This window comes from Rhododendron vialii, chromosome 9a, assembly GCF_030253575.1.
Source record: "Rhododendron vialii isolate Sample 1 chromosome 9a, ASM3025357v1".
Classification (NCBI taxonomy): domain Eukaryota; kingdom Viridiplantae; phylum Streptophyta; class Magnoliopsida; order Ericales; family Ericaceae; genus Rhododendron; species Rhododendron vialii.
The window spans coordinates 3,448,330-3,471,799 of NC_080565.1; the positions used below are offsets into that span (position 1 = coordinate 3,448,330).

The 23,470-nt window shown below is 36.4% G+C and overlaps 1 protein-coding gene and 1 long non-coding RNA gene across 2 annotated transcripts; both read left to right on the plus strand.

The window, feature by feature from the left end:
• Nucleotides 1-2,506: 2,506 nt before the first annotated feature.
• On the plus strand, nt 2,507-21,988 carry LOC131299509 (serpin-ZX-like). Its single transcript, XM_058325097.1, has 2 exons — nt 2,507-3,240; nt 21,920-21,988. Exons 1-2 carry the CDS (start codon nt 2,677-2,679, stop codon nt 21,986-21,988), a joined length of 633 nt encoding a protein of 210 aa, XP_058181080.1. The 5' UTR covers nt 2,507-2,676.
• Nucleotides 16,792-20,041, plus strand: LOC131301989 (uncharacterized). The gene is made up of 3 exons (XR_009191504.1): nt 16,792-17,126; nt 18,231-18,295; nt 19,753-20,041. It is a non-coding gene; the product is annotated as an uncharacterized LOC131301989 (long non-coding RNA).
• Nucleotides 21,989-23,470: the final 1,482 nt, after the last annotated feature.

Genomic DNA, 23,470 nt, shown 5'->3' on the forward strand with positions numbered 1-23,470 from the left:
GCTACTGATTCATTGACTCGGGAAAATTTCCGTAGATAGTTTCGGGTATCTGTTTATACGATAAACTAATTTGCCTAAATTTGGGAATCTCAATTGCGGATCAACTACTCTTTCTTTTTTCTAATTGCAATGAAACTACAGGATTATAAATGTGTGCCCCTTTTATGTGCTTTCCAAATAAGAAGACAGTGACCATAAGAAATAGATGGTCCACATCATTACTTCTTTCATGGTCATTCCGTAAATTACTTATTCACGGATCCTTCACGAAATAAGCTAATCTACTTACTCCTTACTAAATTTTTCCTCTGTGGGTCGGAGCCTGTGCTAGCTAGGATTGCATCACTCTCATGCTCGATTTGTAGTGCTTAGCCAATTATGAGAGTTCACCCAATGACTATTGATCAGTGGGCCGTTTCACTTCAACTCTAAGGCCCACGGGTCAATCTGTTATCGTTGCCCCTCCTCTAGTGTGGTTTGGGCTGTACTCGGTCCAATCGCTCAAGAAATGTGGACGCTATCCGCTCTACATCAAAATGTTAGGTGACCGAATCAGTTTACATGCATCTCATTTACTATATTTTGTTAACAATCTCAATTGTACGTGTTGATTTCATAAATAGGTCTCAAGGTGTTTAACAATTTTGCAAAAGCATAAAATGATGGACTATTAATTTATAGAGGCTTGTTCAAATTATATTTACTGAGAAGTAATGTAGAATCAAATTTCTACGAGGCAAATATATATATTTGTTAAGATAGATTCTAATATCCAATCCAATGAACTTATCTTTTAGCATAGACATTAAAATACATCGAAAATTATAAATTAAATGGTTTGAAGAATTGAATGAAAAAGCAAGAGATTTAATTTAACATCACATACAACAAGTGGAGTGGCAGACATTGTGTACTCACATGCATTTGACAGGGAGGTAAACCTCATTAACTACAACTTAATCAATTGAGTTGTTTTGTGGGCCCACTCGAGATCGAGCACATACAATTAGTCGATTGAGCTGATTTTTCTTAATGTCACTAAAAAAAAATATTTTACAACTACAAAACGATTTGCGTAAGACCCGAAAGTGGGCCCCACAATGCATATTTGCACGATATGTGTTTAAAATTGTTTGTGTCAATAGACTTAAGTTAATTGTTATGTAATTAATGGTGCTAATCGAGTCAAACAAGCCAAACACAGTATTGTTTAGGCTTGGCTTTACTCCATACTACATGTATTCAAGCTTCCCTCGAGCTTGAGAATTTTTTAAGACTAATTGTTCAAGCTTGGCTCGAACTTGAAGTTTTGTGTTCATAATAAGTTTGGTTTGGCTCATGAAATATGCAAGTCATTCTCAAGCTTCCATACATGAGCTAAACTTGTGCAGTTTCGAGCTTTCAAGCTTGAGCAATTAGTCTATCGAGCCAAACACTCATATGCTCAAGCTTGGTTTGAATTCATAAACGAACAAAAATCCGTGATTGAGCTTGGCTTATAATTTTTATAAACAAATTTGAACAAGCCAAAAGTTGAGCCAAGCTTGAGCCGATCAGTAGATGTTTGGTTCGTTTAGCAGCCCTATATGCAATGTAGGAAAAAAAAAAAAAAAAACAAGACGCATGTCTGGTGCGCTCAAAAGGAATTCGATATCAAAAATGCTAGAGGCACATCGGGTGTGGCACACCTCAGCCACACTCCTCTCACATACAGGTGGAGCCTACTGAAACGGGCCCCACCTGTATATGAGAGGGGTGTGGCTGAGGTGTGCCACACCTGATGTGTCCCTAGCACCTCTCGTTGGATATGAGTAGTTTTGACCGACTTTTTTTTTTTTTTGCTCGGCAAACGAAGATTTTTATTAAGCTCAAAGGGATACATTGAGAAGAAGAGAGAACAGAAGGTGCCTCTCAAAGAAACAAAACGAGAAACAGAAGGGATACATTGGGATCCAAAGAATTCTTTCTTTCCTTATGGATCGGTTCGGTGCCTATATATAAGGAGTAGGGTTCTCTGCTTCCTGCGGATCTCTACCACGCATTAACAGAGAACACCGCTGGGATCAGAGGAAAAGAGAACGGCTTTGGGCGAAAATCTTTCATTCTTTGTAAGACTCATCTTTTTTCAATCGAGGTTATTAATTATTTCATGAAAATCATATTTTGACTCCATGATTGGCTAATTTTGAGCTAGGGTTGATGATGAAACCCTATGAATCTTAGTGATTAATCTTTATGCATATGATTATTTCTATTCGCGCTCATAGTTTGTTGTACTTGGCTCATTAATTGATTGGTTCAAACTCGGATATGAATTCAATTGGAATGGATTTTTTTTCCCCATGATTTGATGTCATCTTATCAATCGAGTTGCCCAATGTATCAAAGTTAATATTTCATTACTGAGTATCCGGTGTGATTTATTTTTACAAATTCAATAAATGATTTGGTCTTAAACTTCAAAGTAGAGGAGGAACGTATTTTTACTAGTAGTTAAGATTGACCTCTAAATTATTTGTGTAGAAATCAAAGAAAAAATCATTGCGTATATTTGGTAACTAGGTTAGAGTTTAATCAAGTAGCTATCTAACTGATTTCTTTTGCAAGAATCATAATTTCGTGCTTTTCCCAGATGAATCGTTGCATCCTCCGCAGTATTATTTGCTTCTGTTACATATGTTTGATTATGGTTACACTTTTTGGGTTTTGGTCTGTTTGAACTTATGTAATAATTTTTTCGCAGTTTGCTTCTTTTTAATCTTGTTCGTGAAAATGGATACGCGGTATTTACCAAACAAAAAACAAAAAAATTTGGATACGCGGCCAGAAGCCATGTGGCGAGAGAAAAGTAGATCAAGAATGGAGCTGTGCACGCGGATGGTAAAACAACTGCTGCTCAAGGAGGTTGAAAAGGGCAATCATGAGAACCTTGTGTTGTCGCCATTGTCGATCGATGTTGTTCTTAACATGGTGGCTGCCGGATCAAGAGGTCGTACTTTAGAGAAGATGCTAGACTTGCTCGGTTCCAAAAACATCGACGAAATCAAATCGCAATCCTTGGAGATGATGGCGGTTGCAACGGGTGATCAATACCTCAATAACGGCGACGATGAACCGATTTTGTGTTTGGTCAATAGAGCATGGTTCGACCAACGTTTTACTCTAAAGCCTTCTTATAAAGAGGATGTACTTGAGGGTGTCTACGGTTGTGAGGCCAAGAAGGTTGATTTCGTGACCCGGGTAATTTTCTGCCTCTTATATGTTCTTTCAGTAAATCAATCGTAAAATATCATCAATAGTTTTAATTTTCTTACATAAACTATTGGTTAGAGTTGTGCAGTCGGGTCCATTTAAAAAAAAAAAAAAAAAACTCTCAACTACTTTTGCAACTCTCATCTTCAATTCCACACAACCCAATTGAACTCACCGAATTAATCCAACTCTGCTGCTGGCCCTCTCTCTTAACTCTCCATCTCCCACTGTGCTCCTCAACCAAACGGCACAATCGGCCGACTTAGACGAGTTGAGTTTTGTTCATCCTTTACTTAAGAGGGTGAATATTATCCTCCATCCTATTGGTTGAAAGTGTGTGGATCCCACCACAAAGTGATGTCATGCTTACCAAAGAGTGTTTTGCACGGATGGGACCTACACCATTTCAATCAATAAAAGAGAGAATAATGTTTATACTCTTTTAAATAGGATGAACAAAATTGCACTCAACTTAGACAATCAAGAGTACTATCGTCCATTTCCTCTTCTTCCATCTCAACCAAGCGCCTCAATCCCCCCTCCCCACCCCCCCCCCCCCCCCCCCCCCCCCCCCCCCCCCCCAAAACCCAATACTGCCTTACGAATTGGGGAGGCTCGTCCAAATAAGGTTTCTTACTTTGATAGGTCCTTTTTTTTGGTTGTAGGTTGTTGCTGCTTTCTTCTCTTATCGGTTACCTCAAGAATTTTTTCACTTTCAATAGGAAAATGTTTTTGGCACTTTAATTTTTTATAATGACACTTCAAAATTTATCTTTTAATGTGTCTGACTATGTATAATTTTTATACTAAAATACAAATTTTGGAGTGTCATCATAAAAAAAAAGTTGATTGTTAAAATCATTTTTCTAACAAGAAAAAAGAAGTGCTAGCCGCACAAATAAACAACGGATGATCCATAGATTTTTTGGTGGGCCCATCTCGGGTCTTGCAAAGATGATCCGAACCGCTTATTTTTCTTAAAATATTTTTCTATGGGTTATTGTAAAAAATCTGTTCAATACAATATCAACAAGGGCTTCTTCTAAATTCGTAGGGTGAACTAGTTAGTTTCACCCTACGAATTCTGAAAAAATCTTTTTCGATATCAGATTGAACAGAGTTTTTACAGGAATACTATAAAAAAATTATTTTAAAAATAATAAGCGATTCGGATCGTCTTTGCGAAACCGGCTGTAGGCGCATAGAGGTGTCAAATGGGCCGTGCCGGCACGGCACGACACGGGCACGGCACGGGCACGGGGCAGCACGGCACGTCACAGGCACGGTATTGGCCTGGCACGGCACGACACAGCACGATTGTAGTGGGCCCGGGGCACGGCACGGGCACGGAAGTGGGCGGCACAGCACGGGCACGGCACGAAAGTTGGACTGGCACGGCACGGCACGACACAGTCGTAGACGGGCACGACACGGGCACGGGCACGAAAAGTGGACAGGAACGGCACGGCACGGCACGGTTCTAAGAAGGCACGGGCACGGGCACGAGCACGGGCACGACCGGGCACGAGCATGGGCACGAAAAGGGCACGGCACGAGGCACGGGAAAAAAAATTAATTAAGCCAAATGACTTTTTTTTTAAAATTTTTAAAAAAATAAACAATTTCTATTCGGTAAAAAATATTTGTTTATCTTTTTTTAAAGGTAAACAACTAAGATATTTAATTTTTTTTAAAAAACAATTTATTAAAAATCATGTTTTTAAAAAATCATTTTTTACTTTTAAAAAACTATCAAATTTTGTTTGGTAAAAATATTTGTTTTGTTTTTGTTAGTAAAATTAAATAGGCTTTGGACCTTTGGTTTGCAAATTTAATATTACAATACAAGATAACAAGTAAAATTAAAAAAACTTATCAAAATATTTATGGTGCAAGAGTAATTTAATATGAAAGAAAACGTGCAAAAGTCATATATTATTTACCCCAAATCTAACAAGAAATAAGAAAAAAATGTGTCAGACAAAAAAGAAAAAAAATACATAGTAGAAATAAGGGGAAAAAATAAATAAATAAGGGTTAGCTAGACAGCCCAGACTATGACTTGAACCCAGGTCTTTAGATCTTTTTATACACAAACAAACCACTATGCCACCAATTAACTTGTATTATGAATTTGAAAAATTAGTATACATTATGTAGCTCTATTATATAAAAACGAGGCCATCAAGCAGTAGCCACACAATCGCAACGCAATCACAACGATCGATACCATTCAATCCATTCATTTTGTTGTGTTTAGTGTTTTAATCATTGGATCCAATTTTTTCGTGCGTCAGATTTTGATAGCTCTTTCATCGGCACACTTATCATTGTTTGATTGAATTTTTTTTACGTCTAATCAAGTATGTAGCGATAAGCATTTTACTTGATTATTGACATGAATGATCTAATTCCTCCCATATAAACGTTAGATGGTTCTGATTTTTATAAAATAGCTTAGGCAGCACTTAAGTAGTGTATTATGGGACTTAAACGCCTCTAGAAGAACCAAATGTGCTTCGATCACGTGGTTTCTGAAATTCGATTATCACCTATTTCAGGTGAGAATGATAAATTTGATAAGACGTGAAATCCTAACGGTTTAGATCGAACATTCAGGAAAAAGAGTCTGTAGCTACATTTCAAATATATACATCGAACTTAGTTGGTTATGAAACAAGGTATTCTGCTATAATATAATGTACGTTAGCCACACGATCACAAAACAAAAATGACGATCCATACCGTTCATTTTGTTATTCTCTATGTTTAATAACTCTCACCAATTTTTGGGTCTACCGGATTTTTAAAACTCCTTCATCAGGACGTAGATTCATTAATAGAAAAATAAATGTTATAAACAATCAAGTATATAACGATAACCAAATTACTTTATTTTTTGCAAGAATGATATAATCGCTCCCACATAAAAGATAGACGGTTTCGATTTTCAAAAAAAAGCTCGGGCGGCCCTCAAGTGATGCATTATAGGACTTTACGAGAATTTTCCGTTATTGGTGCATATGGATTATTGGCGTCTCGCACGCACATGATCATACCATTCATATAAAAGAGTAAGAGATGTTGCCCTAGCACTCTAGCAGACATCTCTCATCTCTGGACTCTGAATCTGATTCTCTCTGTCTCTCTGCCTCTCACAATCTCACTCTCTCAAGTCTCTCACGACAGTCTCAGGCCAGAGCAACGTTCGGAAATCTAACGTTCGGATTTGTCAACGTTTGAATCTCACTCTCGTCTCTCTGACACTCTCCACTCTCAAAGTTCCGATTCTCAACATCTCTCTCTCACTCTCTCCGTCTCTCGCTTCTCTCCACTTTCAACGGTGACTGGTAGTGGTCTGGCGGTGAGTCAAACCGTAGATCGACTGCCGTTTCCGATTGAGGTCGTTTGTTTGCCCGATTGAGGTCCTTTTCCGGTGACCGACGTCAACAGATCTAGCCCTTCCCTTTCCAGACGTCAACAGGTATCTCTCTCAGACTCTCACTTCCCTCTCCAGACGTGAACAGATGGTAGTCACCTCTCTTTGTTTTTTCTTCTTTACTAAGGGTTATTTTCTTCTTCAGTACTGTCTTTCTATATTTTCTCTTTGAACTTGTTTTCGCTTCTCCAGATTTCCTGGCATCTGCTTGTCTCTCTGTATTTTTTTCTCCCCTTTAGAAGGATACTACTTTTATGGGAGGAGGAGATTTTGGAAAGCAGTAACGAGATGGATCCTGAAATTTATTAGATTGTAATTTCATCGATGAATTTGATATGCATATATCTGTTATAAACTTATATTAACAGGGGGTAAGCCAGAGGCAGTGGGGTCAATATTCAGAAAAATAAATAATCTTCTCTTTCGCTAATCAAAATTTCATTATGTATTGCTACTGGAAAATTATTGATGATTGATAGCCCTCAGGTAAGTGATATTGTTTTCTTAGCCAAAAAGAAGTGATATTGTGCTTAAAAATGTGTCGATAATCATGATTTATGTATACAAGTTTGCGAATGTGCATCATTTCTTAATTAATTGAAACATTTGTCTTGACAGAGAGACAAGCAGCCTGTAGAATCCAGAAATGTAAAATATTTGAAATATAACAAGAATTAGATAATACTAACACTAATTCTCAATTAAACAACAGTTAGAATACAATTGCTACTTCAGTATCAGTGTCATGACTCATGACTAAGTCTGCTTAATGTGTCCTTAACATTGACCTGGAGCGAATAGCCATTTCAATACCCAATTCTTCAGCCATTGCTACCACAAGCACCTTGAGCACATTCCCTGTACCAGCATAATCACAGGAAAGTAGAGTCATGTCACAATACTTCCTAATTTGCACATTAAGTGTCTTTGAAACCTCTGCCGTTGCCTCCACACTTTCTTGTTAAACGACATTCCGAAGAAAACCATCACAAACATATCAGGATATTAGGAACCAACTGACCAACATATACCAAGCCTAATGATAGGCCAAGTTCAAAGGTAATAGGATATTAGGATTTGGACTTTTTTTTTATTTCGTGTTTATAGTTATGGTATGCAAAATATTTTTTGTTTTCCATCTCTGCACTGAACTGGTCATCTGCTTTTGGTCATCTGCTTTAGGATTTGGACTTGTTTCTTATTACCGTCTTGAATTCAAATTTCGAATACAGTTTAGTTTTCTCTATTTGTACATTCTAGGTTTTCTGCACATGTAGGTTATTAACTTATTTAGATGTTATTAATTAATGTTCTACTGTACTAATTTTCTCTGTTTTCAATTTTTTGTAGGAGATGGATCTTGAAAACATTCATTTTGACAATGAGGATTTAAACCTTGACCCAGATGATGATGAACTAACTCTACCAGCTGGAAGGGAGTCTGTAGGTGAAGCTGCTTCAAACATTGCAGCAGGTTTTAATCCTACAGGCGTAACAGGCTGTAGCCAATCAGCCCAGTCTGGTGGAACAAGGCGTTACTCTTGGGTATGGAAACATGCAACTATAGTTAATAACTATAAAAATGCACAGGGAATTGATTTAGGATCTAGAGCTGTATGTCATTATTGTCCAAATAATTATACTTGCGTAAGTAAGGGTGGTGTAGGGCACATCTTCAACGACATTTAGAAAACAAACATAAAAAATTTAAACATTCTGAAGTTGGAGTCAGTGGTGAATCTGGTGGTTTTGATTCCGTAGGTGGTACGTCGAATTTCGTATATTCTCAATCTAGTATGAGAGAGGGGTTGGCCCGTTACGTAGTTGCAGCAGAACAACCATTTACTTTTGGTGATGATATTAGATTTGAATATTTTGTTAAACATTATCTTAATCCTCTTTTTTCGAAAGTTTCTAGAAATACAACCAGAAGTGATTCTTTGAAAGCTTTTATTGAAGTTAGAAAAATTTTGATGAGTGAAATTGCAGAACTTGGTAGTTTAATCTCTTTTACTTCTGATTTGTGGAGTGGTCGAAATAATCTTGGTTACATTTCTGTGACAGCTCATTATATAGACTCCAATTGGATTTTGAATAAAAAAATTATTGCTTTCCGTTTAATGGAGTATCCTCATAATGCTATGAACATTTTTCAATGTATAATGGGTGTTTTTAGGGAGTTTGAAATTGTTGATAAAGTTTTTAGTATTACTTTTGATAACCATTCTGCTAATACCAGTTCAATTGATTTGTTCAAACAAAATTTGACTACTCTTCATGCTGGACAATTTTTTCATGTGCGATGTGTTTGTCATATTATTAACTTAGTTGTGCAAGATGGTTTGAAACATATAGGACCACAAATAGAAAAAATTAGAGATGCTATTCTTTTTATTGCTACTTCCCCAGCTAGGCAACAAGAATTTGAAGGATTGTGTGTAAGTTACAATATTAAAGCAAAAAAAATCAAAACTGATGTGAAAACTCGTTGGAATTCAACATTTCTTATGTTAAAATCTTGTAGGAATCATGCTGACGTAATTTCTGCTTATATTAATTCCAAGCATATGCGTACTGATGGTGGTTTAACTCGAGGTGATTGGAAGATTGCTTTTGAGTTTATGAATTTTTTGAAAATATTTTATGCTGCTACCTTAGCTTGCTCAGGTGTTCGTTATCCTACTACTTGTATTGTGCTTAATCACTTGTATAATATGAGTCACACTCTTAAAAGTCATAGAATGAAACCAAATTTTGTAGCTGCTTGTAAGTCTATGGAAGAAAAATTTAACAAATATTTCGAAAACATGCCAACAATATTTATTGTAGCTTCTGTAATGGACCCAAGGATTAAGGTAAGGGGTGTTGAAAAGCTCTTAAAAGGGCTTGGTGAGAATTTAGGGATTACATTACCTTCTATTTCTACTGTCACTGCGCTGTTGACTTCTATATATGCTTCATATGAGTCTAAATTTGCATGCACTACTGCTGCTCCATATTCTTCAAGTATTAATAACCCATGTTCTACAAGTAACAATGAGAATGACCCATCTTGGTTTCTGATTTCAGGGCCAAGTAGTAGTGAAACTTTATCACGATCTGAACTTACTCAATATTTAGAGATAAATTTAGTTACCAATGAGGAGTTTCAATCATTTGATATCTTAGCTTGGTGGAAAAAAACTGAAAAGACATTTCCTATTCTTTCTATCATGGCACGTGATTTACTAACACCACCTGTGTCTTCAGTGGCTTCCGAATCTGCTTTTAGTGCAGGTAATAGAGTGTTGGATGAAAGGAGGAGCAGACTAGCTCCCGACATTTTAGACTGTCTTATATGCTTAAAAGATTGGGAGGATGCACGTCTTGGAATTCAAAGATGCCATCCTAGAGATGAATTCAGAGATTATTTTTCGGACTCAGATATAGATGCTGATTAGGGGGGGATGCATTGATGATGCTGGTAACTTATGAAGGCCTTAAATGACAACTTAATGTTGCCGCATCCAGGTGCTATTCTTCATATATCTGATTGTGTGCTATGATGATATAATCTGAGCCTTTGGTGTTTAGTGTGGCCAAGATGATGCTGGTAACTTATGAAGGCCTTAAATGGCAACTTAATGTTACCGCATCCAAGTGCTATTCTTTATATATCTGAGTGTGTGCTATAATGCTATAATCTGATCTGAGCCTTTGGTGTTTAGCGTGGCTATGATGATGTAATCTGAGCCTAATTGGTGTCTTTGTGTGGCTATGATGATATAATCTGACATGATGATGTAATCTGAGCCTAATTGGTGTTTTGTGTGGCTATGATGATCTAATCTGAGCCTTGGTGTTTAGTGTGGCTATGATGATGTAATCTGAGCCTAATTGGTGTTTTGTGTGGCTATGATGATATAATCTGAGCCTTTGGTTGTTTAGTGTGGCTATGATGATGTAATCCTGAGCCAAATTGGTGTTATACTTCAAGCTTTCATTTGTTATTGGACTGAGCAGAAACTGAGCAAAAATTGAGCAGAAATGACTTTGTATGCTGCTGCTGCTGTTTGAACAACTCTGTGTCAGTGTGTGGGTGTCTTTCAATTCAAGTTTTAGTGTCCCAAGTGTGTGTGTATTTGCTGGTTTCAAAATGTGCAATTTTTAGTGTGGCTATGATGATATAATCTGAGCCAAATTGGTGTTATACTTCAAGCTTTCATTTGTTATTGGACTGAGCAGAAACTGAGCAAAAATTGAGCAGAAATGACTTTGTATGCTGCTGCTGCTGTTTGAACAACTCTGTGTCAGTGTGTGGGTGTCTTTCAATTCAAGTTTTAGTGTCCCAAGTGTGTGTGTGTTTGTTGGTTTCAAAATGTGTAGTTTTTAGTGTGGCTATGATGATATAATCTGAGCCAAATTGGTGTTATACTTCAAGCTTTCATTTGTTATTGGACTGAGCAGAAACTGAGCAAAAATTGAGCAGAAATGACTTTGTATGCTGCTGCTGCTGTTTGAACAACTCTGTGTCAATGTGTGGGTGTCTTTCAATTCAAGTTTTAGTGTCCCAAGTGTGTGCGTGTTTGTTGGTTTCAAAATGTGTAGTTTTTAGTTGGTTTTTGGTTCAAAGTTTGGAGGGTTTTGGCCGATTTTTGGTTCAAAAAAGTGCAGATGTGTGTGTGTGTGTATGTTAAAGATACAACAGTCAGCTAGTTTCAAAATGTGCAGTTTTTAGTTGTTTGTTGGTTCAAATGGGGAAGGCTCCTGGGACTTGCGATTTTAATGGGATAGCTACAATCACTACCACGAATCCAAGTAAGATTAGAATGGCATTGTTAGCAGAAAAACCGTCTGCTTTCTTTCGTTTGTACATGCTTTATTCATGTCCCTAATTTCTGTTATTGCATATGAACTCCTACCCACAAGTATAAAGAAAACAGTTAGCAAGTTAGCAACTAATGAGCAACTCACGTTTCTTGCCTTTGGTCGATGTAGTGGTGGCAACAATGGAACCTTCGTAAACACCACAGCCCCGGCATTGAATTCTTGGAGGTCAAGTTCTTCTTCCCACTACCTCCATGGCTATGGTTCAACACGTGCGGTTATTCTAGTTGGAGTCCTATCATTGTTTGTGATTTTCCTTTGATTCATATGTTAATGGGTTGTTTGCCAGTAGGGAATTTTAGCTAGATGGCAGTTTTTATTCATTATGTGCCTTTGTAGAACTTTGTCTCAATGTACTGCTCTTAGCCAGTTTTTTCCTCTGTGAATATGTTGCAGTTGAAGGGTTGGGAATTCAGATGGGGATGTGTTTTGACTGATCATTGTAGAACTCTATTTATCTATCCCATTTGGTTTATATAGATGTTTCTCTTAATGGAAAACAATCCTCTATGTGAATATGTTGCAGTTGAATAGGCTTCTGAATTACTTGAACTGAAATCTTAGAACTATACAAAGCAGTTGAAATTGCTGCCTTTTGAAGTACATAATGTCTTGACAGTATTAAGCCCAATAATAACCTGCATTTATATAGTTCAAATCTGCGTAAGGCGGCCAGTTGGGATTTTTCTTACCTTTGCGAGGGCTATAAAACCAACAAAACTCTACTTTTGAAGTTGTGTACATTTTTTTGTGGAAATTGAACAGCGTTAGGTGGCAGAAATAACCGGAATTTCACCGGTACAACTGAAGCAGCTTGGATTTTGCCCGATATTGTGGCCTAAAAGGGACTTTGGCATGTCTGTTCCTTTTCATTTTTAACAAGACAATACATACAAACTTGAGACCACAATGATTTTCGCACTTTAAAATTTATCTTTTAGTGCCTTGGAGTGCACTAAGGCACACAAGGATTGACAATGGAAAATGGAAAGTGATTCCTATCATAAAATTAATGACATACGGAGTAGCATTTTTTCGATACTACTCTCTCCACTTTGGATAGAGGTGTTAAATGAGACTTGTGCAACAATAAGGATTGAAAGCGCAAGCGTAGATTGACTGAGTCATTTACCAAACTCGCTTGTATACTAACCGAAAAGTTGTTTAGAGATTTATCAAGTAGGAAGTTGGGAAAGCGAGGAAAAAGAGGGGACGTTCAAAGAAAAAAAAGGAAAGAAGGGGCAATCGAAGTCGAATAGCAAATGGCACGGCACGACACGACACGATTTAAGAAAACGGGCCGGCACGACATGACACGATTGAAAATGGCACGGCACGACACGACACGATTTAAGAAAACGGGCCGGCACGACACGACACGAATTCAGAAACGGGCCGGCACGACACGACACGATTTAAGAAAATGGGCCGGCACGACACGACACGAATTCAGAAACGGGCCGGCACGACACGACACGATTGGCAAATGGCACGGCACGGCACGACACGATTTAAGTAAACGGGCCGGCACGGCACGACACGATTGACAAACGGCACGGCACGGCACGACACGATTTGAGTAAATATAGTAAACGGGCCGGCACGGCACGGCACGAAGCACGGTTAGCACGAAGTTAAACGGGCCGTGCCGGCACGGCACGACCCGTTTGACACCTCTATAGGCGCACCCAAAAATCTGTTCATTATCTATCCTCAATATATCTGTCCAAACAGACTTTTTGATTTTGTTGCATCCGAAATGCTACTGGGACATACAATCTGTGCACAGATTTTGTAGTGGGGCCCACCACGGGTCCCACACAAATGATCCGAGCCGTTCATTAAATGTAAAATATTTTTTCGAGGGTATTTGTAAATAATCAGCTCAATCCAATACATATAGGTGCTCAATCCAATACATATAGATGTTTGATCTAATCATCTAACTTTTCATTATCCAAAAATCAAAATGAAAATTTAGATGATTAGATCGAGCACTTATAGGTATTAGATTGAGCTGATTTTTTACAGAAACTCTTAAAAACATATTTTACATTTAATGAACGGTTTGGATCATTTTTGTGGGATCCGTGATGGGCTCCACTACAAAATCTGTGCACAATCTGTGCACAAATTGTCTGTACCCGTAGCATGGTTCTTGTTGCATACCCGAGGTGGGCCTACCAAAAAATCTGCAAATCATCTGTTCTCTAATTATCTGTGCGGCTAGCACTTCCCCAACAAAATTGAAGTTTCCACTGAATTGTGCCATTATGACTGAATAGAAACTTTTTTTTCCTCAGCAAAGATAGAACTTTCGGGCCGGTCAAGTTGCTGAGGTTGATTCTGGGTCTTTTCTTTTCTTTTCTTTTTTTATTTTATTTTGAGGGGTATAGATTGATAGAGATGAACAACCATAGGAGGTACGTACGAGCTTTTGATGAGAAGATCAATGTTTTGTATCTAACTCCAAGGGATTGGCCAAGCAGTCTTGCACTACAACAAAATACACAATTCCCGACTAAACTTTCCCGACTAAAACATGTTTAGTCGGAAAATATAAGCCAATCACCGACTAAAGAATTTTTAGTCGGTAAAATATAAAACAATTGCCGACTAAATTATTTTGGTCGGCCAAAACATATATTTGCCGACTAAATCCAAATTTAGTCGTGAAATATCATTTTTTTGAATTTTGTAAAATAAAAAATTAATTCCGACTAAACTAAATTAGTCGGTAATTTCTTTTTTTGCCGACTAAATTTAAATTTAGTCGGCAAAAATCATTTTTTTGAATTTTGTAAAATAAAAAATTAATTCCGACTAAACTAAATTAGTCGGTAATTTCTTTTTTTGCCGACTAAATATAAATGTAGTCGGCAAAAATCATTTTTTCGAATTTTATAAAATAAAAAATTAATTCCGACTAAACTAAATTTAGTCGGTAATTTCTTTTTGTGCCGACTAAATTTAAATTTAGTCGGCAAAAATCATTTTCGAATTTAATAAAATAAAAAATTAATTCCGACTAAATTTAAATTTAGTCGGTTATTTCTTTTTGTGCCGACTAAATTTAAATTTAGTCGGCAAAAATCATTTTTTCGAATTTAATAAAATAGAAAACGAAATTACATTTTTCGACCAAATATATTTTAGTCTGGTAATACCATTTAATCCGAATTAAAAAATGAAATACATTTCCCAACTAATAGGTTTAGTTTAGTCATGGAATATCAACTTTTCTATCTTTTTAAAAATTTCAAAGAAAGGAAATATTTGTTCCAACGACATTGATTACGATACAACCTTTCCGATCACTACCGCTCATTTTTTTTTTCCTTCTTAATCATAAGATTCTCCTAAAATTTTGGCTCGATCGGGCCAAGGAAGCCCCTTTATCGGCACATAAATTCTTAAATGTAAAGAATTTTGTTGTCCGATTAAGTGCTTATCCATATGCGGCTAACTTCACTCTTGGTACGAATGTTTAAATTTGTATTACGTCAAAGATAGATGATTTCGATCGTGAAAAAATACCTCAGGCGGGGCTCGGTTAGTTCACTATAACACTTAAACATCTTCGAACGCATTAAATGCCTTTCGATAATGTGGTCGCCAATACCAAATGATCTCCGATTTTAGTGACAATGCTATATTAAGTAAGACGTGAAATCCTAACGATTCAAATCAATCATTATAAAAAATGATTTGGCAATTACCTTAACTATATATATGTTTGATGTATTTGATAGTTAACTAATTCTTATGTTGTACTTGTTATTACAGTAGCCACAAGATCCCGAGACAATCTTGACGACTAAATTGATTACAATGCAACTTTTCTTATCGAAATTGTTCATTTTTTTTTCTTTTTAATTACTATAAGATTTTCATAAAATTTTGGCTCAATTGGGTTAAGGAAATCCCTTTATCAACACGTAAATGCTTAAATTAAAAAAAATTTGTTGTCCGATCAAGTGTTTATCCATATGCGGTTAACTTCATTTTTAGGATGAATAATTTAATTCATATTACGCCAAAGATAGATGGTTTTGATTGCCAAAAAAGATCTCATGCAGGCTCAGTTAGTGCAGTATAACACTTAAACGTCTCTGAAGGCATAAAATGCCTTTTGATCACGAGGTCGTCGATATCAAATGATCTCCGATTTTGGTGACAGTGCTATAATCGGTAAGACGCGTAATCCTAATGGTTCAGATTGAGTATTATAAATAATGGCTCGGCAGTTACCTTTACAATTTATACTTCTGATCTAATTGATGATCAACTAAGTCTTATGTTACACTTATTGTTGCAGCAGTTACACAACCGCGAAACAAATCATGACGATCAAGACCGTTGATTTTGTTGCACTTGTCAAATTATTCATTATCGTAAATTTGCAGCTCGATCAAGTTTAGGAAATTCCTTCATGGAGACATGGACTCATTAGAAAAATAGTATTTTCCGTTCGATGAGTTGTCTAATTAAAAGCGATCTCAACTATAACTCGGTAAGAATGATCTAATCCATATTAAATTCAAGATGGATGGTTTTGATCTTGCAAAAAGACCTCAAGTGTGGCTCAGGTGGTGTGCTATTAGACTTTAATGCTTCTGGAAGCAGTAAAACTATTCCGATCATGTGGTCATTGATACTGAACGATCTCCGATTTTGGTGACAATTCTATAATTAATAAGACGTGAAATCCTAACGATTCAGATCAAGCATTATAAAAAATATCCATGGTGATAAAATTTAGAGTTTATATGCAATGGTGGTGTAATTAAAGCTCACTATATTTTTTCCCAAATTCTCAAAGTAGATAATTGCCGACTAAATTAGGTTCATTAGTCGGGAAAATCGTAATTTTTTTTGCGGGACAATTGAAATTTTCGCGAAAATTGTTGGCGGCAGTCTCTTACCAAAAAAATCCCTCGATCATTTTTGGTATTCGATAATACAAGGTTCCAAAATGCGGAATCACTGCCCCTTCACTCTCCCACCGTCCCATGATTGAAACCCCTCCTCACCTCTCTCTCTCTCTCTCGAATTCTCGATCGATGAAGAAGTTCTTCTCCCCCTTGCCCTCTTCTACTCTCCTCCTCCTCTGTTTTTGTTTGTGCTGTGACACATGAAAACGAGTATGTTAGCACCGCTGGTCTCCGCCGTTGGCAAGAGAGAGATCCCACAAGGAGCAACAACACGTGACAGATACAACCAGGTTGATTCTCTCTCTACTTATCTCGCTTTGTCTATCTCTCCCTCGTTTCCTTCCTCTCTCGCTATACATTTATGCATACAACCCCTAATTTCAGAAACCCTAGTTTTTTTGTTGACAAGAAACCAAATTCAAAAAACCCTTAATTTTTTGCAGAAATTAAACCCAATTTTGAAATTCATTGGAGCTTTTGTTTATTCTGATTGTTGTTTTGTACAATTTCTTGGAGTTTCATTTGATTGAAGATCTTCTCACTTGATTCCGTGGAAGTCCGGTGTCGCTGACGTAACATTCGTGCTCTGAGATCTACAAAGGTGTGGCCTTAAAGTGTAAAATTCTTCATGAAAGGTATGCAATTGTCCCAAATTCAGAAACCCTAGATTTTTGTTGAAAAGAAACCAAATTTGAAAACCCTCGATTTTTTCCAGAAATTAAATCCAATTTTTAAACACTAGTTCTCTTTATCCTGCCCTAAATAAACTCCTGGTTTGTATAAATCTGTATATGTGGCTTGGATTTCATTATGTGCTTATGAGTAATTAACTATCAAGTCAAGCAAATCAAGCAACACGTTGAACTCACCAAGTATTGTGTGGTTCATTGTCACTTGAAAATTATCAAGCTTAAAGTGAAAATTGAGCTTAACATCTTTCGTTGAGCCTATTTAGAGTAGCGTGCTTACTGCCCAAAAGTGAGGATGAAGGTAAACAAGAAAGAAACTGATCTTTATGCAAACAATATATTCAGTTGAGCAATTGTGAACCTACTGGTAACAAAAGATGGGTTGAAATTTATCCATCGTCCCCATAGCACTTCATAAGCAATCCCTTGTACTTTTAATTCCAATCTGGCTAAGATAATGTGCTGAGATAATAAGCAATCCTATTGTGGATGCTATATGCAATTGCGATCAAGGTGCTTTCCATTCCTAACTGATTCCTTTTGCTGCTACGTTGGATGAGTTTGTCTTTGATCATTACGAAGGTGTTGTCGTACGTTAAATGATGATTTTCAAAGCTTAGCTACCAATATTTTTTTGCCCTTTGCTTTAACACGCAAGACTTGTACATCGGTTTCTAGTATTTGGAAATTTGTGGAATGCTTTAAGTGCTTTTAGAGACTAAGTATCCTTCTATAGATTATTTCAAGTTAAAAACTATGTTGAGGCTGATATAGCCTTCTCCTTTTGCTAAAGATAAAGTTGAATGTTATGAGATGCTGGTGGTATGGTAGTTCAACTTTAGTATTTGAAAATCAGTGCATATGGATAAATTGGTATCTCCAATTCTGCCTGAAGTTTTAATGGAAGCATACATTCTTGTAGCATGCCAGGAGATACACGTATACTTTTAATATTGAACACTTATTCCTTTACTTTTTTGTTGTTTCCTTTTTAATTAGTCCATTCCTTGTGTCTTCGTTGTTTATTTTCTTTTCCTTTTTAAACGATAGGCGAGGATGGTGGCGATGCGTGACGAGGCAGTGTTGGAGCAGGGTGATGGTGGCTCGAATATATGGTACGTAATTTGAGAATATCAATCTGAGAATAGACTTTGATGCTAAGTAGGAAATCTGGAATTGCAGTCAGTAAACAGAATTTTTTGCTGATATTGAAATCTGGAATTACAATTTTTTTTAATCCTTTGGGGCTGAATAATTGGTGGTGTTATGACTGGGAAGCTGAGAGTTGCAAGCTGAGAGTAAACTTTTATAGTTACCTGTTATTCATTACGGTGGTAGGCAAATTTGGAAATTGGATAATTCAATCAACTTGCTAAGTAGCTTGGTAATGAGAGTGAAAGTGGGGCAGATCCAAACAGTCCTAGAGGGAGTATTGGTAGTAGTGACCTCGAGTTCTTTGGAGATGGAGATGAGTTGTATGATTTAGGTGACAATATTAGAACTAAACAGGTGAGTGAGACCTTTGTAGGTGGTTCTGAACCATATTTTCTTGCTGCTTCTATTTTTTTGGTGTATTACGATTGGAATGGTTAAAAAAGGTTGAGGCTGGTTGGGTGTTGGTTCCACAACGGTAATTGGATTGCATTCATAAAGCTAGTAAACCAGTTTTGTGACTGACATGGACTGAATATGCTAGGAAAGAACTTCAAACTTTTTTCATTCTTTCATTCATATAAAACCACATTACAGATGGATGCTTGGCATTTGGAGTGCATGTGCTTGTCATGGCAATGCTAGGATTATGCTTAATTTCATGTGTCCTTTGTTTTTGCCGTGTCTGATATCTCTATTAAAAGGGTAGAGGAAGAAGGATTGAAAAGAATTAGAGTTTGGCTATTGATTTCAACAAAAGTCAGTATTTTGGTTCGGTTATGCAAAAAAAAATGGAAGCGATGGATATCTCTTTCATGTTTTGAGAAATAATACAACCATGGATATCTGAATGTGTAGTTTAGGTTCTGATTAGGTCATGGGATATGAGTTTTACTTCAGAAAAATGCGTTTAGTTTATGGGTATACAAGTTAGAGTTCAACCAGAAATGAATTTTCCAAGTTCTTGATGAATTTTTATAACCAACTTTCCGACCTTGTAATTTTTCAACATTTTTATAGTAGATGCCTCTATATGTCTAATTTATTGTGTAAAATCTGTAGAACTGAATTTAAAATGTGGAAGGAATTAAAAATCATATACTGAACTGCTGTTGCGAAACTGTCAGTGCTGATAGCACCGTCGCACTTCACGGAAACGGCTATAACTCTGCCTAGAACACTCAAAATCACATTCCGCTTTCTTTATTGGAAACTAGACACATAGAGCTTCAACTATATGTAAGCCACGTGCCTTAGTTGTGCCTGACTAATAACAGATTTCAGTTTGATAGGAGGATTCCAGAAAATTCATGGAGCATAGCATTGCTAGATTTCATAAAGCATTTCATGCATTTCATTTGCTTTTGGGCATGATCTTTGCTTGTACACCTTATGGCTGGAACGTTATTCATATTTCTAGGTGGGGATATCATAAGGACTGTCATTGTGACGTTTCCTGCTCGTAGGGAATAGATTCTGTACGGAGTTGGTGTTTTTGTAAGGTGAGAATGTACAGCTTCAATACAAATTCACCAAATTCTCACTTCTCTTGATTGCTTGTTCGTTTTGCGTGGACAATTGATGCACCTCTCCACTTAGCTTTTGTACAAGGTTCATCAATGATTCAATTTCCTCTTCATTTTCTACAACAAAGGTCTTCAGTAACTAAAATTGGAATAGGTGGAGGGAGAAGTAGATATTTAACCCTTTTTTTTTTTACTGCTGCATTATCCATGTTGTAGGTTGTGTGGCTAGCTCTAATTTTATAGTTGTTTCTGTATGCATAATTATGTCAAGATAATTTTTCGTTCTAGCTTCTAATTAGTAAATATTTACCATGTTCATGCTTTGTGCAGTGGGATACGCTAGTTCATAAATACTAATAATAGATTGTTCTTTCTTTTTTTTTTTGGTTTTTTACAGAGACGGCATTTTAATGGAGTATCGTGCGGGATGTTGGTTATTGACTACGAAGGTCGAAGTTGGGTTTTGGTTGCGGACGTGCTTGGATTTTTTTTGGTTATCCGTTTGTTGACGTTGAGTGTCCACGGGGTTTGGATACATTTTTTTATTGAGCTTGGATTTTTTTTATTTTCCCCCCGTGGTGGACGTGTTGTTATTTTGCACTCTAGGAATTTGGATACAAGTTTTTTAACTATTTGGTGAACATCTCTATTTATGAAAGTTTCTATTTATTTCTTGAAATTTTTATTTTGTATTAATTGCATTAGGTTGGCAATTTTGTGGATTTAATGGTTGTTGGCTGAAATGTGGAAAAAATTTGTAGAAAATTTTGGAATGACAAATTGGTATGGAACATTTCCCGACTAAAGTTTAGTCACCAATAGGTCACAAATTAGTTGATTCGATATGACATTTACCGACTAAACTATTAGTCGGTGATAATTAAAACACATTTCCCGACTAAACAATTAGTCGGCCAATAGGTAACACATTCCCCGACTAAATAATTAGTCGGCCAATAGGTTAAACATTTCCCGACTAAACCATTAGTCGGCAAATAGGTTATACATCCCCGACTAAACAATTAGTCGGCCAATAGTAACACATTCGCCGACTAACAAGTTAGTCGGCAAAGGTGTATACTTTCGCCGACTAAACGTTTTTTAGTCGGCAACAACCTTTGCCGACTCTCTTCCACCGACTAACTTGCCGACCAAAATTTTTAGTCGGGGAAGGCTTTTGCCGACTAAAATGCCTACAATTGCCGACTAAACTGTTAGTCGGGAATGGTGTTTTTTCTTGTAGTGTTGGCTTGGGACTCAGGTGTTTGTTTCCTTCTAAAATCTCAAGTTTGATTCTCATTTCTAACTTTTGAGGTAACCTCATCCCTACGCTTAAGCTTTTGAAATGGTTGTGAGAATGTGGGAGAGACTATAGAGATTAGGCTGAGGTGCACGAAAGTTGACCCGAGATAGCCTCTGTTACAAAAGAAAAAATATATTTTGCATCTGACATAATGAACACAATATCGATACCTACTACTCCCTTCATTCCAAATTGTTGTTCTTGTTTACTATTTGGAACCTCTCAAAAAATTAATACTTTAATTTGTAATGTTTTTTTTTTTTTTTATCAAATACGGATCTTATTTAAAAGATCTCAATTAATTTTACTAAACAAAATTTTTGAAATCATAAAAAACATCATAGATTGTGACATAGGCGTATATCATATGATTTTGTTGTTGATAACCTTGATTTTAGTGTGTTTGTTGAGATACAAAATGAGAGTGGAGAGAGTGAGTGACAAGGTCAAGTTGGAATTGTAATTGTCTAGCGATCAATGTGGAGATTGACAGGTTGCAAATTTAGGTATGGATGAGTGATTATAAGAGATTCAAGTATTGTATAACTTAAGGGTATTCCACCAATCAATAAGTTCTTGAGCACAATTTTTTTATTTTGTCCTTATACATTGTTCTTATATGTACCGTTGTTGATTATTGTTATTACATTTATGGGTATCTCATTAAGTTACCTCAAATAATGCTTAGAATTCCATGTCCATGACTTTTTTGTGTACATATTGGTATTGACTCTTGAAGGTTTGGATTTTCCATATAGGGTAATGAAGTGGTAGATGAAATAAACTCGTGGGCTCATTACTACAATAATAGATATACGCCACACTAAGGAGATTCACAATGATCACAATTTTCAGGGAAAGCGTGATAAAAAGTGATTCTTAAATTTTTTTATCTCAGTTTAAGCTCAAAGCTGAGATAAAAAGAGTGTTTTAGCGCGAAATAAAAGACCTCACTCTTACGGCGAGATAAAAGAAAAACAACCACACCCTTGCAGCGTGATGAAAGATTTTAAGGCAAAAAAAATGAGATAAAAGATCTCGCTCTTGTGGCGAGATAAAAGAGAAAAGATCTCCCCATGTGACGTGATAAAAAAGAAAAAAGATCTCACCCTTGTGGCGTGATAAAAAATTTTAGAGTGAAAAAAAATGAGATAAAAGATCTCGCTTTTGTAGTGAGATAAAAGATAAAAGACCTCACTCTTGTACCGTGATAAAAAACATTAGTGCGGAAAAAAGTGAGATAAATGATCTCACTCTTGCGGCGAGATAAAAAGTCTACCCATTTAGGTGCGCAGTCTAAATTTTCACGTGGGCGGGCCAGTACTCATTTAGACAGACTTTGAAAAGTTATGAGAAAAACGATGCCGTTTAAGAACTTTGAAAAGTTTTTTTTTTCTTTTTTACAAAAGGTAAGAAGATAAGCCCTAATTACACTTTATCCCAAATTTTTTTTACGTTTCATCTTCATCTTCATGCCCAAAATGATCGAGAGAGAGAGAGAGAAGGCAAATCCCACAACTGGGTTCCACCAGTGCCTAGTTGTTTCTTCGACGACGGACGGACTATTCCACAAGTGTCCGATTTTCACATAGGCGAGCTGTGATTTTTATGGTTTATTGTAGTAGTGTAGTTATTTCGAATGTGTTCCAAATATTTGTTTGACACATTAGGTAAAAAAATAATTATATTATTATGGCTTAACCTTATCTGAAAAGAATTAAAATCCAATTGGCCGGGAAGCCACCATTGAAATTGAAATTCAATATAAACACAAAATCCATGTGAAATGGTTAGTTTATAAAAAAAAAATCTAAAATTTGTCTATAATGTTATAATCAGCAGGTTGTGATAATTTTCATAAAAGTACAAAGCTCACCACTACAACAAAAAACACTATTGTTTACTAAATTTACTAGCTAAAATTAAATTTTTCGCCCCAAGAAAATCCTTTGGTGACCAATAACTAATTTTGATTGGCAAAAGATCTATTGTCATATTTTATAAAAATTTTAAACAATGTTTATATATGTATTTTTATATATTTTAATATCATGTTAGTTGCATTTCAAAAGATTCAGCAAATTTTAACGGGTGAAAAAAAAAGTTTTCTCACTTTAGGAAGTAAGTATAAATATTTTTGTTTTCCTAATGTAACAGAAGTTCTTAGCTAGCTTAGTGATAAGGGCTTGGAAAATCAACAAAGGGTGCGTGGGTTCGAAACTTGGCAATGACAATAAAAGATGGTCTAGTAGATACAAAGAAAAGATCACGCGCAATGGTTTTCCATCTCAGTTTATAGTGTGATCCTT

Bases quoted from the DNA above. Each gene is read 5' to 3' on its own strand.
- LOC131299509 (XM_058325097.1), top strand. From the start codon at position 2,677: ATGTTTGATTATGGTTACACTTTTTGGGTTTTGGTCTGTTTGAACTTA. The intron at 3,241-21,919 runs GTAATTTTCTGC...TTTTCCATATAG, and splicing joins AGGTTGATTTCGTGACCCGG to GGTAATGAAGTGGTAGATGA.